The 23,791-nt window shown below is 38.0% G+C and overlaps 1 protein-coding gene and 1 long non-coding RNA gene across 2 annotated transcripts in view; one reads left to right on the forward strand and one right to left on the reverse strand.

The window, feature by feature from the left end:
• Window positions 1-14,255, reverse strand: part of LOC129952542 (poly [ADP-ribose] polymerase tankyrase) — a 32,809-nt gene extending 18,554 nt beyond the window's left edge. Inside the window, exon 1 of the mRNA XM_056065166.1 lies at window positions 13,299-14,255. Coding sequence (XP_055921141.1) covers window positions 13,299-13,488 — 190 coding nt within the window. The 5' untranslated portion in view covers window positions 13,489-14,255. The remainder of the gene's footprint in view (window positions 1-13,298) is intronic.
• LOC129952552 (uncharacterized) overlaps window positions 12,802-23,791 on the forward strand; it is a 43,422-nt gene continuing 32,432 nt past the window's right edge. Inside the window, exon 1 of the long non-coding RNA XR_008782333.1 lies at window positions 12,802-12,957. This is a non-coding gene — a long non-coding RNA (uncharacterized LOC129952552). The remainder of the gene's footprint in view (window positions 12,958-23,791) is intronic.

Here is a 23,791-nt window from a genome sequence, read left to right on the forward strand (position 1 = left end):
CAAATACAAAAATGTAAACAAACGGGTTTGGGAGAGTGAAATGAACGAAAGATTCTGATCTTGGTAAATGGAGTATTTTTGGTTTATAGTCTCTTGTAGGGTAAGAGTATTTTTCCCGAAAAAGTAGCGTCTTTGAGTTTTGAATATTGGGCAGATACCAATGAAATGTAGACAATCTTCTTTTGATTTTATGTTGCACAGCATACAGAATTGGTTAAAACTACCATTATAAGCACTTCAATTTAAGTTGAGAACTTCACATCTTGCTTTAACGATTAGAAATATCTCTTCATAACTCAATGAATCCTTGAAATAATTTCTGGCACCAAGATTATAGCTGAGCTGACTGTAGATTATTCTACTTCATGAGTCTTGAGCTTCCTCTATCAGTGAATGCCTCATTATGTCTTTATGATGCTGTACATTTGTTCTTTTACGTGGTTCACATGCTAACAGATTGCCACCTTGCAAACCACCAGTTCTTGTTTCTCAGCTCATATAAAAGAAGTTTTTTCAAAATTCGTGTGCTCTGATGTTTGCTGCAGCCTTTGATGATGCAGTCAGCTTGAGATTTCAGGGGTGAAATCGGCTAAGGTGACAATCAAAATGAACGAATTTGATCCACGTAAGGTGATAGTCAAATTGATACCTAAAAAGCTATCACAACAAAGTGTGATAGTCGTTTTCAAACAAATATGTTTATTCTGTATAGAGCTAGCAGACGCTTAAACAAATGACTTGAAAATGTTCTTAGTTCGCTTTGTTTCGTTAAAAAAAAACACATTCCTGTGACAGACAAAGCTTATGACATTCGAAAAAACCAAGAGAGGTAAGAACTTTATTCAAACAGAGCCAATTTCATACTTTTATTTAGATATTTTATAGGAATCAATTTAAAATTTCACCAAGGCAACAATGAATTTTGACAATTTGAATCTGAAGTTGTTCAATCGAATTGAATTGAGTTAAATCATATTACATAGACTGAATGAAAATGAAGTCAATTTGATTATCAAAAAAATGATAGTCAACTATCACCTTAGTCGATTCCACCACAGGGTGCTTGTTAGAAGTTTTGGCAGTCCTGTTTCTAAATATATCGCATAACTAGGCGTATTCAGAGGAAAGTTTAAAAGTTTTTTTTATAAAATTCCTATAAAATTTTTGATTTCTTCATATTCTTCTGATCCCCAAACATGAGCAGCATACAAGAGAGTAGATTTCACTACTGAACTAAATATTTTGTATTTTGTAGATAAATTAATTTGTTATATATTTTTCCATGTTAAATTTATCAAACTTTGTGAGCTTTGGGCTTTCTCCGATAAATGAATTTTGAAATTTAATGTTGGATTCGATTTCAAGTCTAGATATTTGATCTCTTTTGCTACCTCCAATTGCGCACCATTATGTGTCCAGCTTTTTCCATTATAAGCGCTGTGAGTACGGGAAAATAGCATGATTTTGGTCATGTTGATAGAAAGTCCCCATCTGTTACAATACGCAGATAACCGATTAATCATCAATTGGAAACCTTCGGGTGATTCTGAAAGTATAACGTGGTCATCAGCGTATAGTAACACATTCACGGTGCAGCTAACTATTCTTATACCCACAGGAAGTTCCTCCGCAACGTCATTTATACTCGTAAATAACGAAAACAGAAGAGCGCTAAGTGGGCATCCTTGTTTGACTCCTGTGCTGGTGTTTAACCATTCTGAAAAGGTCACTCCATCCCAAACAGCAGCCTTCGTACCCGTCTACATCTCTTTAATTACTTTCAGGATCTTTGTAGATATACCAATTTGTATCAACTTATAAATAAAAGCATTCCTATTGATAAGGCCAAAAGCAGCTTTAAAGTCAACGAAAAATGAGAAGACCTTTTTGTTACGTGCTTGAAACGCTTTGACTATGGATGATAGTGTACAAATGTGATCGATCGTTGAAAAGTTTTTCCTGAATATTGTTCTGTTCGATCCATTTTTCGAGCCTTACAACTAATATACTGCAAAGTATATTCCAATATAATTGAAGATCATTTGATGAGCGCAGTGCTTTAAGAAGTGCAAACGATTTTTTTCCGAGCTTTGTAGCAGTCATAGTCAAACGATTTTTGCTTAAAAGAGTGATTTGTTATGCGATTAACTTCGTATGTATTCAGCCAACTTATTAGTGAGGACTTCCGGTAGTTCTGATGAAGCGTTGCTGTTTAAAAGAAACGAATCCAAGGTATGTTGGTATAGGGCAGATAATTCAATTTTCCAACAAAGTCTACGAGTAGCTAGTGGATTCAGATTGGTTACTGTTGTTTGTATTGTTTTAATAGGCATATGATCAGAATGATTTGCACTGAACTACAAAGTGTTGAATCATGTCAATGCAGTCATTATTGGCAGCGCAAAGATCGATGACAGATCTACCTTGTCCTCCATTGAACGTGTAATGTCCATCCATATCACCTTGCGTGCATCCATTAAATATATATAGGTCATACAATTGTAATAGTTGTAACATATCGCGCCCATTCTTGTTGCATATATTGTCTTTTGTCTGTCTATTTGCATATGGAACCACTGGGTTGGTTATGTTATTTGTTATTGTGATTTGAAAATTTCCAATTCTTGCATTGAAATCTCCAATCAATACTACACTTTTGCTGGTTAGTATTTGCAAAATATCATACAATTTTTCAAAGTCATCGCTATACTTGTTAAAATTAATATAGTACGGAACTATGTATAGGTCATTTTGTTGCATACATCGAACAACTGTAGTTCCTACAACTACGTCAAAATCATAAACATGTATAGGTGATGTGCGTATTCCAAACAGGTTTCGAATAAAAAAAATATATCAAAATTACTTATAAAATTAAAAAATTCTGAAAATAAGATTCTGTTACTTAAACCTGATATATTATATGGTAAGATTTTAATAGTATTATTAGAATTAATGATTCGACTGACGGCATTTGCATTTCAAGATCTAATCGGGTTAGTACTATTTTGGTTTACAGGCGTCACCCCTGGTACATCCGATGTAACTGGTCTAGACCAATCATTTTGGCTTCTGTAATACATGATATTGGCCTCATTCACAAATCTATTGGCTACGCAATCAAAATTCAACTAGCTTTGTAAATGCAAAACTGCACTACAAAGCTAGTCAATCTGGAACTGTCATATTATTGACAAATACAAATATATAAAATAAGAAACATTTTTGATTTGATAACTTTAACTTATCTTTTGTGTTTTTAAATTCAATCAAATCAAATTTAAGACACAATTTAAATGATAAATATTTGTATTTAAATATTGAACAATTTATTTCATTTTGAATTCGTTTTACTTTACCGAGCAGCTGATTGTGAAACGTCAAAATTATTTTCCACTAACTTTGTAGCATTTTTTACACTACGTCGGAGGGGAAATGTTAACTACTTTTGTAGTTAGATTAATCCAATCACAATCCCTTGACTACGTAGCCACTAGCTCTGTGAATGCGACCATTTTCGTAAACAGCACTCACATTTTTGAAACTAAGATCTCTAAACATCTTCTATATTTATTGTATTTTTGAATATTGTACATACATATGTATATCAAAATGGGTTTAACGGTTTTTGAGGCAAAACAAACGCCGACGCGACGTCTCGGTAAAAACGTCACCTTCGACTAAGACCCTCATCATACCCGTCATGCTGTACGTCCTGGGATGAACTATGACAAAAGCGGATGGAATCACCTTGGGTCGTTTCGAAAGAAAAGTTCTTCACGTCATCTATTGTCCCATATGCATAGAAGGTGAGTGGAGGAGGAGATGAAACGACGAACTGTACGGGCTGTACAGCGACGAAGAGTTAGCTAGAAGGATAAAAGTCCTACGACTGAGATGGCTGGGCAAGAAGAGCGCATGGAAACCCATGGACGATTGCCCGAAAAGACTTCGAATCCAAGCCCACATGACAGCGTAGTAGAGGAAGACCGCTGATCAGGTGGCGCGCACAAGTGTGAAGTGACCCCAACCAACTTGGAGTTGCGCAGCTGGAGACATCTAGCTAGAGACCGAAATGTGTGGTGAAGTTTGTTGGTTGAGGCCGTAGTTCACACAGGACTGTAGCGCCAACTTAAGTACATACATATATTAAAATATTGTAGCAACAAACATCAATTTTATATCAATATACGAGTACGTATTTTTAAAAACTTTAGTTTTGACTACTCTTGATCCTTAATAGTAACTTTCTTTGAACAAATAAAATGAACTCAATTGAATACCCACATTTATAAGACACTCATCATCCCGGTTCTCATTTATGGCGCTGATTTTGGACCCTTGTCAAGGAAAGCTGAGATCTTCTTAGGATTCTTCGACTGATTTTGGTGTAGGAGAAGATACAACGATGAACTGTACAGCCTGTACAGTAACACTGATCTTATTAAAAGAAAAAAAGTCAAAGGACTTGGAATGCTGTTTCATGTAGGACGAATAGACATTAAAGCACCATCCCGGAAAGACTTCGAATCCAATCCCGAGGGACGGAGAAGCAGAGGAAGACTTAAGCATTTTGGCGTGCTAAACTGACGACAGCTAGGGACCAAGCATCTGGCCAACACTGTATTTAAAACGTTCACGGTGCTTGCATTCTCTAAGCAGATCGCTTATAAGCTCGATAATAGGTGTCATAACCGGACACTGACTAATAGGAAAGCACGCCACGCGACTAGGCGTATTCTTAAATAACTTTTGCAAAAGCTGTATTGACGAGAAGGAGGAGGAAACAATTCTTCATCTTCTCTGTACATGCCGTGCTCTGGCTCGAAAACGCAAGAATTACCTAGGAGAATTCTTTTTTAACGATCTAAATCATATCAGCATAATCAGCCACTCACGTTTCGTAAGGGACTCAAACTGGTTCCATTGAGCTAGGAGGAAACCTCAAGATTCATGTGGTATCACAAAGGACCATTAAACTGGCCTTACTGTGTCAGTTTGCATATTGGACAGCCACTTTAACCTAACCTAACCTAACCTAGGGACCGAGCTGACTGAAGATGCATGTTTCGTTTGTTTGTGAAAACTTGATTCATATTATCGAAAAGATTTACTCAGGAAAACCATACAATAACATGTCTCCAAAACTTGGTAAACATTTCAAGCTATTAATTAATTCTCTGTAACTCTAGATATTCTACCACCATTTTGTTTGATTTTTAAATGAGTTTTCAAATTATGTCTGTCAAGTTAGCATCACTAATTAAAAATTTTAAGAAACCTATAATTGGATTAACTTTCGTGATTTTGTAGTATACCGATAGTGAAATAAATAATTGTAGATGGGAAAAACATTTGTTTGTCTCGTGTATATTTCCGTCCCAAAAAATACCTAAAACATACTCTTTTCAATGTAATCCAGCACAATCCTGCCTTAACTTTTCAAGTATGTGTACTTACGTGATTTTAAACATGGCATTTGTTTAAAGTATTGTCATAAAATGTCTACTACTATTTTCCAATAAATGCTACTTTTAGGTAGTGTTTCATTAAGAATTAAACATTTTTAAGAACAAATGATGTGACAAATTTGTGTTTGAAGGTTGGCTAAGCTAACTTGAGCTCAGAGAAGTTTCTTTGCGAAAATTTGTATTTCATGTGTCCCATTAGTCGTGGCAGCTGCTGTATGTATACATTTGGTCAGTTTATATTTCTAAGATTTCTCAGAATTTTCCATGTTTAGAATGACAGAGCAAGTGTGTTTCTTTTCACCTTTTTTTAATTAAACAGTTAAAAAATCGAATTAAAAAAAATAGATAACTTGAATGAATGAATTAGGTGGCGCAACAGTCCGTTGTGAACCAGGGCCTAGTGACTTACAACTATCAACCATTTCTGTGTGCGAGTATTGTTGTCAGGAATGGAAGGGACCTACAATTTTAGGCCGAATCCGAACGGCTAATTTGAGAAAGCAGTTTTTCATGACAAGGATTACTCTTTAAGGATTTGTCAATCCTAGCAAGAGGCAGTACCCGCGAATTTTTTTTTTTTTTTTAATTAATGTTGCTCAGTCAGGAATTGAACCCAAGACCCCTTGCATTACAGTCCGACGCACTAACCATCATGCCACGGGTACAAAGTAGATAACTTGACTTGGTGAATTTCCGAAGAATCTCAAAGAATCAATAATAATTCCGTTCACAAAAGAGGTGGGCTGTAAATTATGTGATGCCGATACTGGAAAAAATTGTGGAAAATTGCGTGTACGATCAATTTTATAGATTTTTTGAGAGACACAATCTGCTTGATTATGACTTTTAAACAGCTTGTTTATGATGGAGATAACATAGTTGCGTTATTTTTAGATTTTCAATATGATATTTCATAAAGGTTTAAAAATGTTTATTGAACTTTTAAGTAACACCAAAATTGAAACGAATTTAAAAAGATATAAAAATCAGTTAATTAAAAACATTCGTACAACTGTAACTTTATAATGTGTATATGTAAACAAGCAATATATTTAAATTATTTATTCTTAAAAAATAAGTTATTATGTAATTGTAATTTGAACAAAAATTAAACATTTTCAAGACCTAGAATAAGTCTAGCTTATATATAGGTGTATTTAACAATGTTCAATGAATTATTTGGCATCGCTGCTAAACTATTCAAAGCAGCAGGCGATAACTTGGGAGGGAGCATGCACAATATGGTCGCAAGAAAGCATACCCAATGAGTGGAATCTCAGCATAGTGTGCCAAACTACAGAGGCATCAGTCCCCTTAACATTGCATATAAGGTCCTCTATGCCGTATTATGTTAACGTCTGAAGCCGTTCGTCAGCAACCTGATTGGTCCTTATCAGTGTGGATTCAGACCAGGAAAGTCCACTATTCGACCAAATATTCACACTACAGCAAATCTTGGAAAAAACCCAGGAACTTCAAATCGACACCATCTCTTTATCGATTGTAAGGCCGCGTATGACAGCATCTATACGGAAGAGCTCTACAGAGCAATGTCTAGTTTTGGCATCCCTGTCAAACTTATCCGTTTGTGCAGAAAGACGATGGAGGGAGAGATGTCACCGATGCATTTGATGTCAAAACAGGTTTTAGACAAGTCGATTCACTTTTTCAATATCGTTCTTGAAAGAAATGTGCAAAACTCAACCGTTAACACTAGAGGCACAATCTTCCAAAGGTCCATCTAATTACTCGGATACGCAGATGATATTGATATAATTGGAAGATCAAAGCGTGATGTCATTAAAGAGTTTTTGAGCATTGCGACGGAAGCGAAGAATATGGGTTTAGTGGTCAATGGGGGCAAGACCAAGTATATGCTGTCATCAAAAAAGGACATTGAACAGCGACGTATTGGACAAAACGTCAACATGGACAGCTAATTCTTCGATGTAGTTAAAGACTTTGTCTACCTAGGCACCGCTATTAACACCGACAACGGCACCATCGCTGCTTCTTTGGACTTAAAAGGCAATTGAGAAGTAAAGTCCTCTTTCGAGCATCTAAAATTACCATCTATAAGACACTCATTATCCCGGTTATCATTTAGGGCGCTGAGGCCTGGACCCTTTCAAAGAAATATAAGAGCGTCTTAGGATTCTTCGAGAGAAAAATTCTTCGGGTGATTTTTGGACCCGTACGCATAGATGGAGAATGGAGGAAAAGATGCAACGACGAACTGGACGGGCTGTACAGCGACACTGACCTAGAATTAAAGTACAACGGCTAAGATGGCTACGTCATGTAGAGCGAATGGACATCAACGCTCCTGCCCAGAAGGTTTTCGAATCCAATCCAGAGGGACGACGCAGTAGAGGAAGACCGCGACTCAGATGGTTGAAAACATAAACCAACTTGGCGTGCGAAACTGGAGGCAGCCAGCTAGCGACCGAGCTATTTGGAGACGCATGTTTATCGAACATCGAACAAGGATAACCTAGTAATGCCAATTGGAGCAGTATATTATATTTCTTCAATGTACAAATAGATATTTTTTGTTTAGTAGATCAAACTTATTTGAGGGTTTTTGGTGGTAACTATAGGAGCTGCATATTTGTCAGAAAAGTACACAGGATATATATTTTTGTTGAGAACTAATTGTTCAAAGCTCTTTTTGTGATATTTCAATTTATAAATATAATAAATATGATGTGTAAATTTGTCTGGAAATCGTGGAAACCAAAAAGCTCTATTGTGAAAGTAAAAAAAAAACACTTCTTGATGTACCTACTTAGCAAACAAGTTGCTGCAACATTGGCCACTTCGTAATTCTTAAGTATTTAGAATCAATTTCAGACTACAATATTCCCTAACTGCAATTTGACAGAAACTTCCAGATTTCTTTACCTTTTAGATCTTTCTGGGAGAATAAGGCATTAATGGAAGACGATTCAATCCATTTTTAGAAAGATGGATCTGGTGTGTAATCTTTTAGCGATAAAAGAATTCATTTCCTGGCTTAAAAGAAAACGTGATATCATGATATCAACATTTGATATCCATATGTTCCCATACAGTCAGGCCTCTATCAAATCTCAAATGGATATGGCACAATAGTTTTATATTCACCTTGGTTGTGTGCCGGGCTATAGGTAGAGACATTCTAGAATTTTTACAGTTCAACCCAATTTAACACGTTTGGCTAATGCTGGCATACAAGATGGCAAACATCAGCTGGAAAAACATCACCACTTGTCAGGTCACAAAAACATCTGGCTCACACTAGATTTAAAGCAATCAAGTTTCTTGATATCTCTATCTCTAAGCAGATCGCATAAATTTCGATAATTGTGTCATAACCAGACATTGTCTAATAGTTAAGCACGCAACGCGGCTAGGCTCGTTCTCATCCAAGAACCTTGGATTGTGAAATCCCTGGTTCGAGGATTGAGAACTCCTGGCTACTACGTACTATGTGTAACAGGAAAAGGTAACCCAAGGTTCTGCATACTAGTAAAACGTAATCTAAATGTATTTTTACTCCATCATTTCAGTGATAAAGACGTCACCACAGCCAGTATGGTAATAGACAACCATACCTACTGGCTGGTATCAGCATATTTGGGCCACGACCACCAGGGTCCACTGCCTGGTACCATTCTTGAGAAGACGGTCGCTGAATCAACAAGACAGAAAACAAACCTAATTATCGGTTGTGACGCCAATGCGCACCATACTACATGGGGTAGTACCGATATAAATAACAGATGTGAGTCTCTTTTTGATTATATTCTAACAAGTAATCTGGTAGTAAGTAATGTAGGTAATGAACCAACCTTCGTCACAAAAAATCGACAAGAAGTTTTAGATCTGACTCTTGTCTCGTTAAATCTCTCAAATAAAATATTGAATTGGAGAGTATCGAAAGAGAACTCGTTCTCCGATCATAGATACATCCAATTCTCACTTATTGAAGGGACCCCAAAACCTATCCAATTCCGGAATTATAAGAAAACAGATTGGCCAAAATATAGGGCGACTCTGAAAAATCTGATTAAACCAGAACTTTCGGATCCACCCTTGTGCGCTCTTGAACTCGATCAAAAGGTCGATGAACTTACAGCAGCCCACAATAAAGCCATGGAAACTGCCTGCCCCCTCACCACAGTGCGAGGAAAGAAGAAACCATATTGGTGGGCTGCTGAACTAGATATACTCAGGAGAGGTTGTAGAAGGCTTTGCAATCGAGCAAAAAAGACTAGACATCCCCAAGATTGGGATTCCTATAAAGAATCTCTCAAAAAGTATAAACTAGAATTGAGAATAGCCAAAAGATTCTCATGGAGATCCTTCTGTAACTCAATAGAAGAATCCGCGGAGGCATCAAGGATAAGGAAGATTCTCTCCACAAGTCCAACCATGCCTAGTTGTCTTAAAAACTCAGATGGTACATGGACTAACTCTTGCGAAGAAACGCTAAACCTGCTATTAGACACCCACTTCCCAGATAGCTCCCAATCCGTTAATACAACATACAGTCCTGGGTCGGGTATTAACTTAATTTTTCCTCAAGGTCTGGTTACAAAAGAAAAATTGACATGGGCTCTGAATAGTTTCAAACCTTACAAATCTCCAGGTCCAGATCAAATCATACCAGCTGAGCTACAATATACCATTGATATAACTTCGCTCATCATTGAGATGATCTTTAAAAGTTGTATATACCTCGGCGCTGGAGAGATGTAAAGGTAGTTTTCATTCCCAAGGCAGGAAAATGCTCGCATGTCAACCCTAAGGACCTAAGACCTATTAGCCTATCATCTTTCATTCTCAAAACTCTGGAACGATTGATCGATATCCATATACGTAACAACATTGAGAAGAGACTATCAATGTCTCAGCATGCTTATTGCAAAGGGAAATCGGTAGAAACAGCCTTGCACACTCTGGTAAGAACTATCGAATACTCCCTAGATAAAAAGGAATACACTATGGTGGCCTTCTTGGATATTGAGGGCGCTTTCAACAACGTTGACACATCCACTATCACTTCTACTATGACGACCTTACACGTCGAATACTCAATCAGTGAGTTGATTAATCTAATGCTAAAAAGCAGGATCATCAACTCCAGTTTGGGAGATTTTTGCACAAAAAGGTCTGTCAGTAGAGGCACTCCGCAAGGTGGTGTTCTGTCCCCTCTCCTGTGGAACATAGTGGTTAACCAACTACTAATATCCCTTGAGAGGGGATATTAGTAAAGAGTGGTTGCGTATGCCGATGATGTTGCTATCACTGTCACAGGGGAACATCCTACTACACTGAGAGACCTCCTCCAAAATGCACTCAATATACTCACTAGATGGGCTGATAACTGCGGACTTAGTATTAATCCTCAAAAAACAGACCTCGTCCTTTTCACACGGAAATACAAGATCCCAGTAATTGTACCTCCTTCAATAAGCCAAATACCTTGTTCTGATATTGGACAAAAAATTAAGTTGGAAATCCAATATACAGGAAAGAGTTAAAAAAGCTACAGTAGCTCTTTTCCTTTGCAAGAAAGCTATAGGAAGCAAATGGGGTTTTCAACCTCGCATAACCTACTGGCTATACACATCGGTCATCCGACCAATACTTATGTACGGGGTTGCAGTATGGTGGACTGCACTGGAGAAAGTCACATACTGCGACATACTCAGCAGAGTTCAGTGCAGTGCATGTCTCTGCATAAGCGGGGCATTGAGAACCACACCGTCAGCAGCGTTAGACACTCTCCTCCATCTGACACCCCTCGACATCTTCAGTAAACAAGTGGCAGCGAGTACAGCGATAAGACTCGACGCCTCATCTCAATGAATCAACAACAATGTGGGGCACTCCATCATTTTGAACCTCTTTGGTTCTATACCAAAGTACATAGACTACACTAATCCTAAACCCCTATTTGGAAAAAACTTACAGGTATCCATTCCATCCAGAGATGAATGGGAAGACAAAAAACTCCGGGATAACAAAAGTATTCATTTTTATACAAATGGATCCAAGACAAATGAGGGAGTTGGTAGTGGTGTGTACTCAGAAAAGCTTAATCTAAGCATCTCATTCCGCCTCCCTAATCATTGTAGCGTTTTTCAAGCGGAAATTTTGTCGATCAAAGAGGTTCTCTCCTGGCTAAGAGAAAACGTGATATCAACTTCTGATATCCGCATCTTCTCTGACAGTCAAGCTGCTATCAAATCCCTTGACGGTGTCTCGACGGCCCTAGATTGTCGATCGTCTCTTATGGAGATGGCGCAGCAATTTAACATTCACCTCTGTTGGGTGCCGGGCCATAGAGACATCACAGGTAATTGTAGAGCCGATGAACTCGCTAAAAATGGAACCGTCAAACCTATTTCACCTGAAAGGGAGAAGATAGGTATACCGATAGCTACATGTAAACTTATGCTAAAAGAAACAGCTTTTGCGATAGCAAATTCTAGGTGGCACAGCTTACCAACATGCGCAGCCACAAAACTCATATGGCCTTCACTGGACCTAAAGCGCTCTAAAGACTTGCTATCTCAAAGCAGACTTCATATTAGCTCCCTAATAGGTGTCCTTCAAGGACACTGTCTTATAGGCAGACACGCAATACGACTTGGCGTAGCCTCAAATGACTTCTGTAGGAGCTGCATGGAAGAAGAAGAAGAGGAAACAATCTCTCATCTCTTATGCACTTGTCTTGCTCTTTCACTCAGACGCAAACTTCATCTGGGGGACTACTCTTTTGATAATCCCAGCGAACTAGCTTAAAAAGATATTAAATATCTTCTTCGCTTTATAAAAAGCTCAAAATGGTTCTACTAGTTAGAAGTAATTCTCTAGATTCATGTGGTATCACAATGGGCCTTTCTCTTGGCCTAAGTGTGTGGACTCTAAATCCGCAGCCACGTTAACCTAACCTAACCTAACCTAACGCGGCTAGGCGCCCTTCAATTTCCCAAAACTAAAGTTGACGAAAACTCATTTTCGTGCGAGCCTGTCTTTAACTTGCATCACATTTTGAGACATTAAACTCCGTTTTTGCTTTGGCTTTTAATAAGTTCTTCATTTTAACATAACTCTCAATCAAGAGCCGAGTCAATTACATATCATCAATTAGGTATCTAAAATTATAAAAAGGTTATTCGTGCAAACTTTTGCACAAAGTTATCTTTTTATACAATTTAGTAATCTCACAATGTTGCATAAGCATTAAGCACTTACAGTGTTAGCATTTCGTGAAGGTGAATGAAAATAAGTCTAGGTTCCGATATATTAGTATATGGTGGAGGAATTAACAGAAAAATTCAACTTAGAATTCAATACTTATCAAAACATAGTCAGAAATCTTTTTTTATTTAATCTTCTTTCAAAACTATAAAGTAAAAGTCAATTTTATTAATAGTTTACAACATAAGTATCCACTGAATTAAACAAAACGTGTGCCAACATTAAGCCAAGGGTAAGGGTTTTCTATTTGAATTGCATTATTTTGAGTTTAACCTTGTAAGTCACTTTAAATTAATTACCTTGCAATTTTTGGGAGTTTATACTTATAAGCTTATTATTAAATATATTGATGAAAGAAGTACAATTAATAACAAATTGTCACTTTAAATCTCGTTCTTCATGTTATGGCAACAACAAAATAAAGTATAAATAGAGAGCAGAACATAAGAAAAAGGCACAACATAAATTAAAGCACCCCAGTGACCATGTCAGCAATCCATAAGAAACAGGTATAACTATAACCATGTAAGTAGGCATGTACATAATAAAGATAGAAAGGAGGAATAATCTTACCCGCAGCAAAGTGCAATGGTGTAGACTTCCGCCCAGCAGTATCTCTGGCATTAACAGTCTGCGAAGTGATCAGCTTCTTGACTTTTGTTATGTCTCCAGTTTTACAAGCTTCGAACAGCTCCCGCAGCGGATCATTTGCCATGGCAGCGTCCAAGTTCACATTCAGTATTGTTCTATTTCGACTGGACATTTTCTATTTCTACCCGTTTTTGTTTTTGAAAGTTCAAGTCTGAGTTAATTCTTTGCTCTCTATATCCTTGTTCTAGTCTCTGACAATGTGGTTCACTCAAATTTATTTACGGTTTGTGACCTGTGATGCGTTTGGTGTAGCTACTTCCTTTATCGAGTGCAAAACAATTGCAAGGTACAAGTACACAACAATCAAGCACACATGAGCAAAACTACAGATTTCACACACGAAATATTTTCAAAGGCAACACAGTCGATTGGGGAGATTTGGGTGGTAATGGGCGGGTGCAGTATAACCAGCAGAAAAGAAATTATAAAAATTGCATCTTTCTTATTTTCGCACATCTATGATGAATCACACACGCATTAATAAAACAAAATTCTTTCAAAAAGAGAACTAGCCAACAAAGTTGATGGTTCAAGCTCACATTGGAGTTGGCAACAACAGCAACAGAAGCAGCAGCACCAGGGGAATGGTATTTCTTTGTGGCCATTACTTTATATTTTCACTCCATATTATCACTTTTTTCGTATGCACAACATTTTTGCGAAAAAAATAAAGAAACGAAATATTCGAGAAAATGTATCGAAAGTACAGCCTAGAAATTTTTTTATTGCATATTACAATCTCTAAGTATAATTTAATATTGTAGAATAAACTTCTTTGGAAATTTGGTCTTGAATTAATTATAATTGAAAATCCGAGACAAATTTTCCAAGTTGAAAATTTTTATGGAACACAAATCGTATGGAAGAAAAAACCTTGGATGGGCGAAGAAAAAGAAAACACTGTTTTTGACATTTTGCTTTATTCTACTTTGTTATGTCGTGGTGAAAAAGAGGTAAGTATGATTGGTATCACTAAAAATGATGCCAATATACATAACCGTAATGTGTTGAGTTTATTATTTGAGAGTGGCACAATCATTGCCATAATATATATGGACTGCTATTCGATCCATATTCATTTAAAAAAAAAAACACTTTAAAAAGTAATTCCACCAATTTAGCGATTCTTAAAGGCATCGAAGCAAAATAATGCCTCAACTTTCCATTACCGCAGCGAACTTCAAAGTTCACTTTTTTACATACAAAACACGCAAAAATGGTTGATTTTGACATTTCTTCCCTGTTTTTTGTTCAGTGTTGCCATACTTGCTATTTTTTTGGGGGATTTCTTTGATTTTAGTGCTCAAATGCAAAAAGTGCTTTGCATATACCCAAACTCACACCCACCCCAAATTTTAAATTGATCCCAAGCAGAGGGTTGCAGGGATCAGCTGTAAGTACGCACGCTATCAATAAAAAAAAATTGTTTAAGGCTCAAAAAATGCAATACAAAAAAGTAGGGTTAAGTCCGAAAAAGAAAATATTTTTTTTCTATGACATGATGTAGTTTCCTCGTCTTACTATTAAACACATTATCTATTGAGACCCCTACCTAACTGTAAAAAAAAATTCAGAAGGAAATTCGTGCTGCGGTAATGGAAAGTAGCCCCAAAATAATAATTAATTTTAAAACGCATCTCCTGTTTCTTGGTTAAAAACTTTTTTTTCAAAGAAACAAGGGACATTTATTATTATAAAGTTTAACAAAATAAATAAAATACAAAATCATGTATCAAAGTTTCTTCATATTTCCGTTGAACCTTCAGAAGGGCTAGTACTAGTAGCGTTAAAGGGTAGACTATCTGTAGTTTGCTATTAGGTGATCAGAATCTAGTTAGTGAATAGTTACATAGGTTTTGAATAATGCTTGCTCGTTGAAACGATTAAGGGCTGTTTAAAAACTCAAATGTTTTTCTAATGAGCGTTTTAACCTTTCAGTGAATGTACGTCAGTAAATTAAAGGTATTGAATAACGAGGATCTTCACATCTCTTTTTTGGTACTGACATATTTTAACTCAAGCCATCGAAATGGTATAAAATTGGAACCCATTTAGTGATGAATTTAATTGAAAACGCAAAAAAGTTTATTTTAATAAAAGAGAAACAAGAAAAGAATGAATTGACATATTCAGTCGTTATTAAATTTAAAAAACAGCAGTGTTGCCAAATATAATAAATGTTCTGTCATTGGCAGGGCATTGCCAGAGCGCTGGTTGATACCTCTTAGTTCTAACACGCCTTCCTCAATCAGCGCATTTAACAAGTTGATGTACCGATGTTTTCCATACATCTGTAGTGGGCTGGTCCAGGAAGTGGCTTGGTGAACACATCCGCTGGCATCTTATCAGTTGGGGTGTAGACGACTGTTATTTTTCCATCATGTAGGAGCTGCCGGACAAAATGGTATCTGGTCGCAATATGCTTTGTTCGTGAATGACAAACTGCATTCTCAGCTATGTGTTTAGCGCCTTGGTTGTCTGTTCCAATACTTATTTTCGTAAGTTGAGGCAAATTCATCTCGGTCATAAGATTCTGCAGATATGTTGCTTCTCTCGATGACTCTGACAGCGCAACATATTCTGCCTCAGTACTTGAAATAGCTACTGACCTTTGTTTCTGGGAACGCCAGGTAATTGCAGCTCCGCTCAATATAAAAACATATCCGGTGTATGATATTCTATCGGTCTCGTCGTTAGCATGATCAGCATCCGAGTATCCTCGAAGACCCAAAGTGTCCTTCGTATAAGTGAGCCCGTATGTTTCCGTTCCTCGTAAATAGCGTAGAACACGCTTCGCAGCTGACCAGTGCATATCTTGATAGGTTTCGTTGTACTGCGCTAAACGATTAACTGTGAAGGCTATGTCTGGCCTTGTCGCAATTGCCAAATACATAAGCGATCCGATGAGTTGACGATAGGGTTTTTCGCTTTGACGCTGTTCAGTGTTACCTTTCCCAGGAGGTAATTTTGACTTTGAGTCGCTCGGTGTATTTATTGGTTTCGACTCGTCCATGTTGAACTTTTTTAATATTTCTCTGATGTATGCTTGCTGCTTCAGTTTAATCTGGCCTTCACTTTGAATGATTTCGACGCCCAAACAAAATCGCGCCAGACCTAGATCCTTCACTTCAAATGCTGCAGCAAGTCCATCACGTATGTGTTTCAATGTATTTTGACTTCTTGAGGCGTACAGGATATCGTCGACGTACACTGCAACGATGGTGAATTCTTCTCCACTTGTGTTGAAGTAAAAACATGTATCGTTAGCAGCTGGTTTCAAGCCAAGTCTACGAAGTGTTTCGTCCAACTTCTTGTGCCATTGTCGTCCAGCCTGCCGCAGACCATATAACGCTTTCCTCAATCGACACACATAATCGCCATTCTTGAGTTTTTGCAGCATTTGTTTGGCCTTTTTCGTCACACCATCATTATTTCGGTTCTCGCTAACAAGCATTTGCAACGACTGCTGAAGATATTTTGGAGTTTCCATAAAAATCTCTTGTTCCAACTCACCGTTTAGATACGCTGCCACGACATCCATTTGATAAACTTTCAAATTTTCACGGACTGCTAAAGCCATCAGGAGCCTAATTGATTCGAGGCGGGCTACAGGCGCGAATGTGTCCTCATAATCGATTCCTTTGCGCTGCGTGAAACCTCGAGCAACGACACGAGCCTTCTTTCGTTCCAAAGAACCATCTGCGTTCATTTTATTTCGTAGAACAATTTTGCTTGTCACGACACTTCTGTTCTCTGGACGCTCGATTAGGTCCCAAGTATTGTTCTTGATTAGCGCTCGAATCTCTTCTTTGATTGCTTTCAACCAGTCTTGTGCTTCTGCTCCAGACATTGCATCCTCGAGTGACAACTCTCCAATGTTTGCTATCTCAATGTCATCTCCGTCTACAGCATCATCGTAATCTTCATCTTCGCTTTCGTCTTCAACATCAGCATCGTTTTCTGTTGGTTGTTCGACTTGTCTCTGCTTGGCCGACTTCGAAACAGACCGCGTTTGATAATCTTCACGAACATTTTTCTTCTCCATCGGAGGCTCAAACTCCTTATGTGTCTCCAAATCCATCGAAGCTAACTCCAGTTCAATTGTAGTTTCATCACTTGGAATAGTTAACTGTTTCTCTTGACTTTTCACAGAAACTAAATCATGTTCTACAACCTTGACGTCTCTCGTAATGACTACCTTCTGTTTTTCAGGGATCCATACACGATAGCCCTTGGATACTTCGGAGTAACCAACCAGGATGCCCTCCATTGAACGCGCTTCGAATTTGTCCTTACCAGGAGTTTTATCAAGAACAAAAGTCCTTGCGCCGAAAACCTTCAGGTGTCTCAGGTCTGGCAATCTTTTGTTCCAGAACTCAAACGGTGTGCGTCCATCCAAACTGGTTGTAGGGCATCGGTTCCGCAAGTAATTTGATGCTGCAATTGCTTCTGCCCAAAAATCGTTTTTAACACCAGATTGAATTAGGAGACACCTTGCCATATCAGCAAGTGTTCGATTCTTCCGTTCTGCCACACCATTTTGCTGTGGCGTATGCGGAATTGTGAGTTGTCTTTTTATTCCGTTCAAACGTAGAAACTCGTCAAATTCATGGTTGCAGAACTCTCCTCCGTTGTCTGACATCAAGCATTTTATTTTTCGACCAGTTTGCTTCTCAACTTGAGCTTTGTAATCCTTAAAAGCGCGAAAAACTTCATTTTTATGCTTCAAAAATCTTATTTCGCACCAACGGCTGCAATCGTCGATGAAAGTGACGAAGTATCTCGACTTTGCTAACGAATCAACTCTGGAGGGTCCCCACACATCAGTGTGCACAAGATCCAAAACGTTTGTGCTTCTATGTGACTTCTTGGGAAACGGCAACCTCGTCATCTTTCCGCTGAGACACACGCTGCAGGTACCAAGCTTTTCGTTTTCGTTCAGAGAAAGTCCAGTCACCACATTCCCTCGATGCATATCCAGAAGATCTCGTTCGTTCAGGTGACCGAGCCTGCGATGCCATAAGTCAAGCTTGGATTCACTCACATCCACGATACACGCTTGTGTTGCACTTTCTTGGACATAGTACAGTTGTCCAACTCGGCTCGCAACTACCTTAACTTCACCGTCATCTCCTCGGACGATTGCCTTCTCTTTATCGAATGTGATGGTGTTGTTGTGGTCGGTTATCCTCGCAACAGATAATAGGTTAGTTCGAAGGTTCTTAACTAGTAATGTATTTTCGAGTTTTACTGACCTCTCAGACATCCCGTCTGTAGTGATAATCCTTATAGTTCCTCTCGCATCGACATTCGTACTGGAATCGTTTGCCAACAGCAGCTTTCCTTGCATCGCAGATGGTGTGGATGTAAACAGACTCTCATCGTTGCACATGTGGGACGTGCAACCGCTGTCCAGACACCACCGTCTGTCAAATTCACTCCTCTGCATCCCCAAAGCTTGGTCTTCCATCATGAAAAATGTATTTTCTGCCTTCGCTGACGATTCAAATCGTGAAGGGATTTTCGGTTTGTTGTTCTTCGTACACATGGACGCCTTGTGACCAAGTTCATGACATTTGTAGCATCTGAATTTAAAAGATGTGTCACGGTCACTCGCATTGACATGCTTTCGTTGCTGCATTCCTCGTTCGAACTTCGATTTGCTCTGACTAGCACCTCGCCGGACATACATGGCTTCGGATCTGTCGTCCTCCTTACGCTGATTTGTTGCATCGTACTTCTCGAGAATTTTCTCTCTCAGAATACTGGGCTTCGGAAGGTTGTCGTGAGACTCCATTGCACACTTGAACAGTTCAAAACTCGGTGGCAATCCATTCAATAAAAGAATCGACAATAACTCTTCGTGTATATCAACATCCATACACTTTAGTTGTGACACTGCATCAAAGAATTCCATTAAATTCTTTCGCAGATCGTCGCCTTCCTGGATTTTATATGTCGCCACACGTTTCAGCAATGTTGCCTTCTTCGTTGGTCCCGTGGAAGCAAATTCAGACTTCAATCGTTCCCAGACACCCTTTGCCGTGTCCAATCCTTTAACGAGACGCAATAGACTCGGATCGATGGCAATAATCAAGTCTGACTTCGCTTTCGCGTCGTCATCCAACCACTTCTGCAGATCCTTTTTGGACTTCTCGTTGTTTTCAAGAAGTTCTGGTTGTGGTACTGCTCCATTCACATGCTTCCATGTTCCAGCTTTCACCATCACGGCCTCGATTTGCATGACCCACGTATCATAGTTATCGCTGACGAGTGGCCTGATGGAATTCATGCTGTTCGACATTGTTTCTTACTTTTTAACAATTTATATTTCGCGTTGGGACTGGGCCCATAACCTGATGAATTTAATTGAAAACGCAAAAAAGTTTATTTTAATAAAAGAGAAACAAGAAAAGAATGAATTGACATATTCAGTCGTTATTAAATTTAAAAAACAGCAGTGTTGCCAAATATAATAAATGTTCTGTCATTGGCAGGGCATTGCCAGAGCGCTGGTTGATACCTCTTAGTTCTAACATTTAGTAGCTGCGTTCATTCTCGGGTTGGATAGACTATCCTCGATGGGATAACATATTCAACGAGTTGGATACCTGAATGGAAATAGCTGTCAAAAAATAATAACAAGTTGCAGCTGTTCACAAAAACGATATCAACATTTAGATTTCGAGCAAGAGTAAAATACAAATTTAAATAATTCGCACGATTTTTATCAAAACATTAAAATTAATTAATCTGATATAGAACGCAGCTAGTGGAACAAAATAAAATTTTGTTGACATTGTGCACACAGCACTTTAGTCAAAACTAAATGTCATCATTTAAATTTTAAAAAATGTAGTTTCTAAATAAATTGAAGACTCAAATTTCCTTTACCGCAGAACGACCACGTGGCCGTTTTTATTTGATAGATTTCTTAATTTTAGGGCAAAAAATTTATATATTTATGTATATTGTTCACAATTTTTTATAAACCAATTTCAAAAAAGTAGTACCCGTAGCGTGATGGTAAGTGCGTTGGTCTCAGTCGTTCTTTGACTTCCAGAGAGATATCAAGTGTTTACAAGTGATTTATAGTTAATTTTAAATTAAAAAGTGCATTTGGAAGGTTTTAAAATTAAGAAGGCAGTAAGCCACAGTTTCTAACAATTAATCGGAAGCCTAGTGGAGGTGGCGTCCGAAGATCGGTCGATAAGTCTTCTTCCGAGCATCAGCAAAGTTTTCGAAAAAAATCATTAATAGGGCTCTGACTAAGTGGGCTGCGGACAACAAAACAATTCCGGATAAACAGTTCGGGTCAGACACAATTCATGCTGCGTCTAAACTCGTTTCTGATATCCAATGGAATAAATAAAAACAACAATGCACAGGTGCTGTTCTGGTTGATTTGGAAAAGGCCTTTGACACCGTATGGTTAGAGGGTCTTTACCTAAAATTGAGCAGGCTTGGCATAAGCAAGCCATTCTTGTATATACTTTATGATATGCTTAACGGTAAAAAGTTTGTTGTCAAAAGTGGCAATTTAACTTCTACCACAACATTCTCAATTTAAAATGGTCTTCAACAGGGAGCGGTGAATTCGCCGATTCTCTTCAGCGTTTTACACCAGCGATCTGATAGGTAGTCTTACAAAGGCAATTGCGTACGCCGACGTTCTAATTGCGTACAGAACGGCCCGAAGGGTTGAGGTTATTAGAATTCTCTTGCAGCGTGATTTTGACAAGATTCAGCGATATTGCGACGACTGGAAACTGAAAATAAATGTCCAGAAGTCAGAGACAATTCTGTTCCGGACTCCGTTGGCTGGGGCCACGAGGGATACGTGTAAGAATTGGCGCAAGATGGTCATCGTTGATCTTCACGGGCAGCCATTAGCGAGCAAAAGTGTAGTGAAGTACCTCGGTATCTGGTTAGATCAGTATTTATATTTCGATAGACATATAAATGCTGCTCTGACCGGGGCCAGAGGAGCCTTCGCTCTGACGAAACGGCTGTTTTTTAGCAGTCGGCTTGACCCCAGAGTGAAGGTAATTTGCTACATGGCCCTCATACGGCCAATGATCGTGTATGGTTGTCCTGTGTGGTTCAACGTTGCTCCTTCCCAGATGGAGAAGTTTCGGGTGTTCGAGCGGCAGTGTTTACGACGCTGTACCGGCTTATATCGAACAGCCGAGTCTTCTTATGTGCATTACTATTCTAACGAGGTCCTATACAACTGGGCTCGAATCAACAGAATTGACAATTTCGTGATAAAACTCGTTCGAGGTCACATTGCAAGAGCTACGTCTTCGATCAACAATTTAATTTTCGGGGCGTTCTATCCGAACGACGAGTATTTTGAAAGTGCACGCTTGAGCGGCTTCATTCCTCCAGAAGCATACCTCTTTTTAGACAAATGCGGTCTGATACAGGATAGATAGATAGATAGACGTCACACGAAGAACCGTCGATAGGCGACTCCCGTACAATCGGGACGTCATGGCACAAGGCGGAGCAGAGCTAATTCGGTTCAGTAGGGCTGTGCCCGAACGGGACCGAACTGATAGGGTGAAGCAGGAGGACCAGTTTTGGTGGCTTCAATCGGCACTTGATATTGGGTAGTCGGGATGGGGTTTTAAGCCTTGGCCGGCTTACATACTTGTTTTATAGTTTTAGGGTTTAGTTTTAAGTAGAATAGGCATGGTGGCACAAAAAGAAATAGAAAAAAAACAACAATACAAAAAAAATACAAAAAAATAAAAAAAAAAAAACATTAAAATAAAAAAAGAAAACATGGAATAAAAATAAAAACAAAGACAACAAAATATGAAAAACAAAAATGTTAGATAGTTAGATTTGCTACTGCGGTTGTTCTAGTTTTAAGTAGTTTATAGGTAGAATAGGTAGTTTAAGTTAGTTTTAAGTTTTATATTAAGGACCTTATTTTAAGTAGTTTTTAAGTAAAAAAAAAGGATCTTGATATTAGTTTTTTTTTTAAATTTTCTAATAAATACAGAAATAAATAAAATATAAATTGAAGTAAAATAGATCTTAGGGCCGAAAGGCATTAGTATTAAGTGTTATAGTTTAACTTAGAGTGTCCGTATGGGACCATTAAGTTAGTTGTAAGTTATGGATAATTAGGCTAGTTTTATGAATTTTTGTCTAGCTTCAAGAAAGGTTTAAGAATGAATTAATAAAAATGAATTAAAAAAAAGAAAAAAAAGTGCGTTGGTCTGTCATGCAAGGCGTCTTGGGTTCAACCCCTGCCTGTGCCACCTAACTTTTTTCACGGGTACTGCTTCTTGCGAAGAATTGACAAATCCACTAAGAGTAAATCTTGTCATGAAAAGTTCTTTCTCAAAATCAGCCGTTCGGATTCGGCATATAAACTGTAGATCCCTTCCATCTCTGACAACATTACTCGCACGCAGGAATGGTTGCAAGTTGTAAGTCACTATGCCCTGGTTCTTCATGGACTGTTGCGCCATCTAATTTATTTCAGCTCTAAATTAGTTTATTTTTACATTTCTTTCATGTTTTTTTCTTTAGTGATGCAAAACAAAAAACACAATAGTGTATGTCTTCCGTGCAACCTCACACCTACCCCACATATTATAGTGTTCCCAATCAAAGATGGTGATCTAGGAATCATTCCCTTTCCATAGCTGTGCCTATCTTTCCATAAGACCAATTTTTTAACAAGTTATGGGCAAAAATCCATGTTCAACCTTTAAATGCAAATATCTTTCTTAATATGCGTCCTACGGGGTCAAAAAAATCCATGTTTAAACTTAAAATGGGAATATCTCGCTTAATATGCGTCCCAGAGGGTCAAAAGTCAGCAATTTTTGATCTCCATTATTACTCGATCTAGACTACCTAGAGGGCTGAAATTTCAGAATTGTGATCAAGAATCATTCCCTTTCCATTGCTGTGCCTATCTTTGAATACGACTAACTTCACAACAAGTTAGGGGCAAAAAACCATGTTCAAACTTAAAATGCGAATATCTCGCTAATATGCGTCCCAGATGGTCAAAAAACAACAACTTTTGATCTCCATTATTTCTCGTTCTAGACCACCAAGCGGCTGAAATAACTAAGGATATATCCAAAAAAATATGTAGTTTTAAAAGCTTTGCGAGAAGCCTCATAAATACATTTGTTTCTTAAAACATGCATTGTTTTTTGTTGGTCTCAAAAACTAAAACATAACAATTTGTATGAAATAAAATAACAAACAATTTTTCAGTTTTTAATGTATCCAGCTCAGCTTAACCCTGCAGTCGTCGCGCACCAAAATGTTACACCAGTCGTCGCGTGGATTACATATGTAATCCATTTTAAAATTAGAATAAAACCAAAATGCTTTAATTTTTTCAAATTTATTTTGGCTTTAAAATGTTAGTACATGTT

Source organism: Eupeodes corollae, chromosome 1 (assembly GCF_945859685.1).
Source record: "Eupeodes corollae chromosome 1, idEupCoro1.1, whole genome shotgun sequence".
Lineage (NCBI taxonomy): Eukaryota > Metazoa > Arthropoda > Insecta > Diptera > Syrphidae > Eupeodes > Eupeodes corollae.